General features: G+C 49.7%; 1 protein-coding gene and 1 long non-coding RNA gene across 2 annotated transcripts; one reads left to right on the top strand and one right to left on the bottom strand.

Annotated features, from left to right (window-relative positions):
* Positions 1–1,661: 1,661 nt before the first annotated feature.
* HOXA1 (homeobox A1) lies at positions 1,662–4,781 on the bottom strand. Its single transcript, XM_035129099.3, has 2 exons — positions 4,130–4,781; positions 1,662–3,545 (listed from the first exon to the last, which is right to left on the bottom strand). Exons 1-2 carry the CDS (start codon positions 4,779–4,781, stop codon positions 3,190–3,192), a joined length of 1,008 nt encoding a protein of 335 aa, XP_034984990.1. The 3' UTR covers positions 1,662–3,189.
* A 184-nt stretch (positions 4,782–4,965) lies between these two features.
* LOC148684227 (uncharacterized) lies at positions 4,966–9,597 on the top strand. Its single transcript, XR_015946414.1, has 2 exons — positions 4,966–5,230; positions 9,105–9,597. It is a non-coding gene; the product is annotated as an uncharacterized LOC148684227 (long non-coding RNA).
* The last annotated feature ends 125 nt before the right edge of the window (positions 9,598–9,722 follow it).

Raw genomic sequence — 9,722 nt, 5'->3', positions numbered from 1 at the left:
ACTACGGTTTCCTGGATTCTTGGGGACGGGCGCTTAATGTGTATTGAAATGCAGAAGGTTATCTTAGGACAGCCTCACACACACCCCCACCGCCTGGCACATTCGTCCTCCTTTAAAAACACCCGCGAAACCCTCAATAATATTATTGCCAGCCTTTTGTTATTGTTCTCGCGGTCCCACCAAACGAGTCAGGAAGGGAGGAAGAGCGCAAGGGATGCGGAAGGGTCAGGCGGCCGCCGCGTGTTTGAGGAGGGCCAGCTCTCTCCGAGAGGTGATCCCGATCAGGCCCTCTTGGCATGCAGATGCAGAGATAGCTGCCCCTTGGGTCACGAAAGCCTCTGGCAGAAGGCCATCTGCTGAGTTTGCAGCCTCACCCTAGTCAACAAAATGTATTTTTTTAAAATGTATATAAAAGTATAAAGCAGGCAGGCGGGGGGCCAGCAGAGGAAGGAAGGATTAAATGAAACCTCTGTCTCCTGCTTTGAAGTTGCAACAAGGCAGTCAAGAGAGCCCTTTGGAGACAAGCCCTGCGCAATAGCAGGGAGGGGGGAGGGAGGGGGGTCTCTCCTCCTCGCCCTCTTGATATGGCCGATGCGCCTGCAAATCCAGGCTTCTCTGCTTTTGACACTTCAGCCGAGAAGCCACATACGACTCGCGCGCTCCGGCTCTCTCAAAACCAGCAGCCTCCGCTGTTGTTTTCACAGTCCAGGCTCAAAGCTTGTACAGTAAAAGCCTCCTGCAGATCTTGCAGCGCGGAGGGTGTTTTGTTGTGTTTTGTTGTTTTGTATTAAATCCCCAAAGAAAGAAATACAGCTCCTCAGATGAGCTGGAATGGAAAGCCTCGATGTTCTGGCTAGAAAGCGCTAGGGAGCTTGGAAGAAAAAGCGGGGGCGCGTTAGAGGGTTCTGCAGATCTTTAAAAAACAAAAACAAACTTGTTTGCAAATCTTTTCAGGAAGAAACTGTAATTCACCTGCCAGAACTTGTTTTCCAAATAGAGGGGGGGAATGGTGTGGGGTTTGCAGGGACACGTTGGGTTGAACATACTTGGGTTAGGAAATTGTCTGCAGACCACGCAGGGATCGGAGTTGGATCAACAAGGATTTCTCCTTCCCTCTTTCTCCCTCTGTGAACTTTTACCGTGCTTTGTGCCTTCAAAATGTCACTGACGATTTAGAAGGCAGGGAGTGACGCTGGGGGTTCCTTGGACAGCTTTATACCCAGGGATAATGAAATGTGACTCTCTTAACTGGTGGCTTGTGATGTGAGGAAAGACCGGCCGAAGACAGCTTCTGCTTTTGAAGAGGACTCTGTTTACACACAGGTCAATATTCAGTTCGGGGTGAAAAGGTTAGCCCTTGACCCAGGAAGTTCCCGCAAGTATGGTTCAAAAATAGCTCCGCTTCCTTCGCCTTTCTCTTAACTGCAGAAGATAAACATGGATCTTTCTCCTTCTATTGATTAATGGACCTACTTTGTATAATCTCGGGGTACTATACATAACGTGCAGTCAAAGGGCGCGAATAATTCGATGTAGGGATATCTGGAGGATATCTGAGCAGCCGATCAAAAGCCACTCCAGGGGAACTGGAAAGGGTGCAGAAAGATTAACCTCAACCCCAGACTCCGCTTTCCAAAAGATACCGAAGCAAAGTAAAAACCTGAGATATGAATATATTTATTACAGAGATTTGTAGGACCCGTAAAATTCTGCTCTGGATTCCTTTCTTTCTTTCTTTTTTTCTTTTTAAACACAGAATCTCAGAACCTTGGATGATTGTACAGAAAAAAATCAGAAAGTACTCCATCACAAATGACAACTGATAGAACTCAGTGTTATTTTCACTGAGTACATCCAAGCGGTTGTGCATCATGCAAGTTCCATCCACCAATCACATAAAATATACATTCGTTTGGCCATTCATCACATTCAGGAATTGGGCTGAAAAGACTTCAAGTCTAAGGAACGTTTCCTGGGGGTGGGGGGGATATCCCCTCTCCCTTCTTAATGATAATATTGGGGGTTGGGAATGATCCAGCACAGAGTTCGGGAAAGGGGGGGGGTTAAAGCGGGGGTAGACACTAATAAGCAAGGTTTATTTTTTAAAAAAACCTAGTGCAATTTCCACTTTCTTTTCTAGTTCGTTCAAAGAAATAGTAGCAACCTATGATTGTTGAGGTATCTGATTGAGTTGAACAACTTTTCGTTCGTGACATCCTCACTTTTCGCTATAAAATCGAATCCAGTGTTGAGAATGTAACCACCCTGTTTAAGCTCATAATCTTATCTAAACATTTCTAGAAAATCCGTAAAAAGATAAATCTCTGGGACAAAGTATTTACAACCAACAAAACTCATACACACGAGAAGACAAGAGACATTAAATTAAAGTGGTGAAAGTTCTCGAAGTCGTGTAAACGCTTTCAATAGTGCATCTCTTCGTGAATTTGGGTCTGACAGGTCTTTGGTTGGAGGAGAAAACGGTAGCAATGTCTTTGGCAACTCAATTCTGGTCTAACAAATTCTCTTGATTGTTCCCACAAAACAGTCTTTAGAGATGAAAACAGATCAACTCTGAGGAACTGAGGCAGGCTTAGTGAGTGGTGCTGAATAAGCTACTCAGAGTGAGATCCTAAACTCCTGGGCCACAACCCAGCCAACGTGAGCCAGCTCCCATTGAAATCAATTGAGTTTAAAATAGTCACAAAGTCCCATCCAGCTCCTTTTCATGGGATTTAGGGATTATTTAATAGCGCAGTCCTGTGGCCTGCCTACTCAGGCATGTTGGGTTCCAGAGAGCTTGCTTGCAGGCCTTATAGGATCTCAGCCTCAAAGTTGCTAAATTTGTGAGAGAGTTCCAGTAAAATCAATGAGACTTGTCTCCAAATCAAAGGGTTCAGGATGAGAGTTTGGGTTACTCTCTCCGCCAATTGCGTGAGAGTCGGAAAATAAGCTAGGGCAGGCATGTCAAATCTGCGGCCCTCCAGATGTTTTGGCCTACAACTCCCATGATCCCTAGCTAGCAGGACCAGTGGTTGGGGAAGATGGGAATTGTAGTCCAAAACATCTGGAGGGCCGCAGGTTTGACATGCCTGAGCTAGGGGATGAGGGGGTCTCAGAGAAGTTCGAAACACAATAAATTTACTCTTAGATTGTGCCTTAGAGGAAGAATGAGCAGCAGCGTGTCTTTCAATTCGAGGTAGTCAGGGTGTCTGAGGTAGAGGAAGCTGGCGAAGGGGTACAGGGGGATGGGCTGGACTTTTCCGAGGACTCCTCCGCTTTCTCTTCGCTTCCTGTTGGGGTGGCCGGAGAAATGGGGAGCAAGCCCTCTTTCTCTCGCTTCTTCTGCTTCATCCTGCGGTTCTGGAACCAGATCTTGACCTGAGTCTCGTTCAGCTGCAGCGAGGCGGCGATCTCCACCCTGCGGGCCCGGGTTAAGTATTTGTTGAAGTGGAATTCCTTCTCCAGCTCCGTCAGCTGTTTGGTGGTGAAGTTGGTCCGGACCGTGTTGGGCTGGCCAACATAACCGTACTCGCCAGCTTTCCCTAGAGGGAGGAGAGAGAGAGAGAGAGAGAGAGAGAGAGAGAGAGAGAGAGAGAGAGAGAGAGAGAGCAACAACAACCCACATCAGAAACGTTAAGTCGAAGCAATGATTTATAGGTGACATGAAGCAATAGGCAGGCGCGCGCAGGTACAAACCATAGAGAATGAGCTCTTGAAGTGAAAGGAACTTGGTGGGCCAATCGGAAACCTGCTTATTCCTAAGTAAAGACCTAGCGAGTGCACATGGGCTAACTTCTTAGGGGCCGCCTGTCCAGTGAAACAGCAACTGAACTCACCTAGATCAGGCTGCTTTGTGATCCACAGCGGGGACACAAACACATCAAACTGAGCGTTATAATAGGAACCTCAAATCACAACACGACCTTTCCCCCACGTCTGGAGAACCGGTACGCTTCAGGATCCCAACCATACCTGTTCCCATCATACCTGGGACCATCAAGTTGATCTGCATCTACCTTAAATGCAGATCTTCCGCGTCCACCTTACAAACATAATAACAAAAAGAAGAAAACTTCGGGCCCGAACTTTCCAAAGTCCAGAGTGATCGCTCAGGCAGGTGACTCACCTGTTTTGGGAGGGTTTCTCTTCACTTTCATCCAGTCGAAAGTCTGGGCGGGAGGAGAAGTCTCCGATGAAGGGGAACCGCAGCCTTCCTGGTGATTCGAATGGAGAGGAGACAGGGGGTGGCTGTAATTGGTTAGGGTTAAGTTCTGTTGCTCGTCCCCATAAGAAGGGTGGATGTACTGAGCGGAGCCCACGGGACCCCCAGCATAAACCTGGGGCTGCTGAACCACGGACGACGAGACGTTTCCAGAGTAGAGCGTAGGAGCGCACTGGGGGAAGCCCCCATTAATCTCTGCCTCTTGAGCGAGTGGGTAGTGGCTGTAGCCCCCCGCACCGAAGTTCTGCACGCCGTAGGTCGGCCCACAGCTCGGGTGGGCGTAGGACACCCCCAGGTTGGGGTGGTGCTGGTAGGTAGCAGTCTGGTGATGGGGATGGGGGCTGATCTGGACCCCCCTGCCCACGAGGAAGCGGTCGTCCCCGTTGCAGTTGTTGGCACTGACAGCGCAGGACTGGAACGTGGTTGTGGTAATCCCATGGTCGGGGTGGTGGTGGTGGTGGCGGTGGTGGTGGTAAGCACGGGGTGAGCAAGTGGCGGACTCGCCGTTGAGGATGGGCGGATAATCGAGGAAGGAATTCATCCTCGCCGTGTCCATCTATCACCGGTTGACCGGCTCTTCGGAGTCCTGGGTGACCGTGCCAACTTTCTCACTTCCTCCATGGGGGCCAGAAGAAAAATGATATGAATGTACAGTGAGACGGCGGCCACGTGAGGGCGGCAGCCAATGGCTGCTCCTCCTGCCAAAGTTGCCCTGCTCCTTCCTGGTGATGGATCACCCTGGCTGTGGCATTTAAATTCCGAACGCTCCTCCATCAAGGTGACGCGCAGCCACCACCACCACCTCCCTCTCTCCCTCTTTCCTTCTCTCTCTCCACACCCCCCATCTCCTCCCCCGTCCCCAGTCAGCGCGTTGGGGTTTGAGAGCCGGGCCGGAGAGGCAGTGCGCGCCCAGGCGCTCAGCCTGAAGCAGCAGCAAGCACAGAGCCGCCGCCGGAGGGGGCTGCTCCTGCATGGATTTACGAAGGAACAGCCTTGGCTTGGCAGGTAAGCAAAGGGACCCGCGCAGTGCGTCCCCAGTTGGGTAGCTGCTCCTGCTGCTGCTTTCTCCAGGGCTGTTGTCGGGAGAGCACAGCTAGGCTAAACCCTCTCGGCTACAGTTAGATCGCTTGGATCTTTATGGTCTGCCTTGGGCAGTCTCCATCAGCCTGGGGTTGCTGCTGTGTGCGCGAGGTGGGTGGAGAGAGAGAGAGAGATCAAGGGGGCTGGGGGAGGTTAGGGGGCATGGAGAGAGGTAGGAGGACGGCGGCTGAGCTCTGCCAGTTGCCGAGGCGTCCTCAGCCAGAGCCCGGCGCGCGCGCGCGCGAACCGGCAAGAGTTAAAATGCGCTTGGTCCAGCCTCTCTCTCGCGGTTATTTGCATGGAAATGAGGCTCTCTGCAAGGCAACGCCATTGTTGTTGCTGCTGCGGGCAGCGTGGTTGGCTTTAATGCAGGGGAATGGCGCCGTTGGCTCCCGGAGACGGGGAGTCAGTGGCGGGCAGTTGGAGCCGGGAGCCTGGGCTGAAACGGAGGCGGTAGTGTGCCTGCCTGCCGACTGGGTACTTGGTTGCTTTTTTTTCTCTTTTTCGGACGATCCGACGCTGCTGGGCGCGGTTAGAGGAAGGAAGCGCTTACAAAGATTGCCAGGGAAGCTTTCTTAGGTTCTCTCCAGCAGCTGAGCCGCCAGAGCGCCTGTGCAAAATGCCAGGCCTCTCCTCTCTCTCAGCTCCCATTCACTATTGCTCCCCCACCCCGCTTCTCACGTATAACCTTTGCCTCCCCACCCACACCCCAAGGAGTGTCCACGGCCCCGGATTGAAACCATGAGGTCTAGAAAGATGCGAGTCTTTAAAATAGCAGGCCTCTGGATGGCATGGCCAGCGGTTAGGGGGAGGAGACTGTCTGGAGGAAGGGGCGAGGGGGTCGACAGCGCTCCTCCAGGCACTTGATCACTAGGCTGCCGCCCTCCTTCCGAGGAGGGAGAGAGGGAGCCGAGGAAAACAAATGGCGGGGCGTTGGGAGAGGCCTCTCTGATTTCCCTCGCGAGCACCACAAGTGCTTTCTTCTCGGATATGTGAATCCCTGATTCCGCTCAAGTCCGTGGGGCCAAGAGAGACGCCTGGCTCTCGGTGGGGCTAGACCTTCCCCGGAGGAAAGGCAGGGTCAGCTTAAACCTGGAGGAAAGCCCCTGGGTTGGATGTGGGGAGGTGGTGGGTCCCACGAGGGCTTCATCTGCACAAGAAGGAGAGGTGAGCAGGGAGGACTCAACAGCACAGAATTCAGCATAAAATCATAGAATGGTAGAGTTGGAAGGGACCCCCAAGGGTCATCTAGTCCAACCCCCTGCAATGCAGGAAGGAAAACAGGCCTGACTAGAAAGAAGGCAAACTTTGCCTGCTAGAGTCCGGAAATAGCTATGCGGACTTCTTATGCTTTCATCTTGCAAATGTCGAAATCAGCCCAATATTTAGCATTAGTGTGTTAATAGTTGTTGCTTCTGTGTTATCTACACACACACACACCATGTATGATTCTGTACCACCCTAGGCCCTCTGAAACTACAATACTATTTTCATTCCTAAAATGCTACTGATCTGGATTAGGCTGTTCTCCAGGTTCCCCTTTCTTCCTTTTCCCTCTCTCAAAAACGAGGCCCACTCAAAATATTGATAAGCATGCATTGTATACTACGATAAGACAAACATGCCCCGAATCTGGCTGTGAGACTTTGAAAATCTCCTACGTACTTCCTGGCTTTCCTTTGGTAGAGCTAACTCGCTCTTAGTGGGACTTTAAAAACACTTCCTTTTGGCCCTGTAGTCACACCTCGGATTTCTTTCTTTCTCTCTCTCTCTCTCTCTCTCTCTCTCTCTCTCTCTCTGTGTGTGTGTGTGTTTAAGAATAATATTTATATCTTCTTCAATTTACTGGAAGGAAGGAAGAACAGATACAGGGTCCCCTTTATTAGTAGCCCAATTGATTTCTATTCTACTCATTGCACGCACAGTCACGTATTGCCCAGGCACGACGGTCTGGGAGTAGATCGCATCGATATGAGTGGCCAACTCATGGCCCGAGGAGTGGATTTACGAGGAGGCGTTTTGTAAAACAAAAGAACGTGCATGTAGGGATTTACAGTAACAGCTTTCCCTTACAGCTTTAGATGTAAAACTATGTTGGTGCATGCCGGCTTTGAAAACAGGGTATAAATCCTGATCTAAAGGAAGCCTTGTTTCCTATGAAAAGTTGGTAATTTCATTTGGGCCCCTATCATCTCCCTCTCTTCCTCCTTCCTGGCCGCCTTTCTCTGAGCAGAACCCTCCCTCCTGTGCCTGCTGCTTCGTTGCTCCCTTCCACACTTTCTCCCCCATTTCTCCGCCATTGTTCAGAAGAACTCTTTCCCCCTTTTGTTATATTGTCTCTGTGGCCCAACGCTTTTGCATTCTGAAGCCAACACAATTCCTCTGTTTTACCAGAATGCAGGAGGAGAGACATGGAGGGCGGGGTGGTGTCGGCCGGGGAGATCGGGGGAGGGGAACGCCTTTCCCAGTGTGGCGGAGCAACCACATTCCCCATCCCATGTCTGCCTTCTGGAAAACGCAAGCAGGCCCACAGAAAAGCCCCCTAAGCTCGACGAAGGCCTTTTCCAGAGTAGGCCCTGCCCCCCCACCGGTGTCCCCCCCCCGTCACCCTACACCCGCCTTTGTTGAATCGGTTCCTCTGGTGGTTCTGAACGTCGTCAAACCCTTCGCTAGCCTTAGTTCCTGCGACCAGGAACTAAAAAGAATCTTTCGAATTTCGAAAAAGAATCTTTCGAATTTCGAAAAAGAATCTTTCGAATTTCTCTCTTGTTCGTTTTGAAAGAGGATATTTGCAGGGCTTGGCCTAGTTCTGATATGCTGGGGTGGGGGAGAGAATCTGCTGTGGGGGGAGTCGATTTGTATGGAAGGCTTCTTTTGTTCTTTGAACCGGAGGCTCCCCCCCCCAATAAACCTAAGCGCTGCCTTCTCTGTATAAAAGGAAAACGTTCCGAAATGCACGCCCGGAGTGGAGTTTTCTGTATCACAAACCAGGCAAACCCTTAGCAAAAAGCGGGTGGGGGAGCGAAAAAGAGCGGGAGAGCGCCCGGGATTCCCTGCCGCACCTGAAGCTTAGCCAAGCTGTTGTTTTAACAGAGCAATAAAAATGAATTATGACTAACCGCCTCCTAGCTTAATGGTTTTAGACGGGGATCCCCAGCCCGAGCAAATACGTAAGAGGATTTTTATTTGTGCATGTGGTCCTGCAATTGATCTCTTTGATGACATTCTCATTCACAGAAAGCGTTTGATTTATGACTTTAGGAAGAATTGCATCCAGTCCTTCCAGCTATTACCCACGCAGCTCAGCGCCACCCCACTTAGAGGGGGTTTGCAAAACAGGGAAGCCAACGACGGCCACAACAAACGCCCGCATAGGAGAGCAACCAGGAAATCCGCGCTTGCAAAGATCTGGGGAAGTTCTTAAGGAGCGGGCTATAAATATCTACGCTGGCATATCTGCATGAACACGAAGATGTATGCTAACACCTACTGATAGGCTGTGGGGCAAAAAAAAAAAGCTTTTTTAAAAAAAGGCACACTGGATTTTGCTAACAATCCGAATTGAAATCGGATTAGAGAATACACACAGCTATCCCCGCCTGGTAGCACTTTTAAACGGACCTCATGACTCTACACTTGTTAGTCCAGTTCCAGTAGGACTCGGTGCCCTCCAACAGCTTTTGTTCGCTAGACCTAGCGAAAACCACAGGATTTGAAAGCGATTTATCATATGCCTTGCATACATCCTAACCGCGTGTGCGTGTGTTTTAATTCTCTCCTCTGGTTTCCTCTCTTTTAGGTTTCTTTTCTCTGGGCCTTCGGACAGCTGGAGAATCCATCAAACGCCTTCCTTTCTCAGTTCTGACTCCCCACAACACCACCATCCCTCCCCCCCTTCCAAGACACGGGTCGCAAAAGAAATAGTTAAAAATAGCGTTCAATAGTAGAAACCAGTATACACTTCTGTCGATTTCTGGCCGTTTATGCAGCAAGGCTTGCTGTAGTGCTTTTTGTTTCCACTTGCAATAATATGATATATTCTGCCTATAATACAATATCAGTTAAAACGTAGAAGAGAATTTTTTTATAATGTTACGATATATTCAACCTATACTATAATAAAACGTTTGCGATAGCACAGAAACATTTTAACTTGTGCTTCTGGGGGATATAGTTTTGGAGTTATTTTATGTTTATTTTTTCTCTCTTCCACCTATTTGACTATTGAGAACTTTGGAAATCCATCATTTACCGCTGGCTTCCCCCCTAATAAATATATTTCTAACGAAAAAGGACGAAGGTTGTGACCAAATTGTGTTGTTGTTTTTAAATTTTATTTCAGAACTAGGGGAGGGGCAGAGATTAACTTCCTTGTATGAAGCAGAGAAAGAGAGAGAGAAAGAGATAAGAAAAGTGC

This window comes from Zootoca vivipara, chromosome 11 (genome assembly GCF_965207765.1).
Source record: "Zootoca vivipara chromosome 11, rZooViv2.hap1.1, whole genome shotgun sequence".
Lineage (NCBI taxonomy): Eukaryota > Metazoa > Chordata > Lepidosauria > Squamata > Lacertidae > Zootoca > Zootoca vivipara.
The sequence above is the reverse complement of the archived record's forward strand: the minus strand, read 5'-3'. Positions and strand labels throughout refer to the sequence as shown.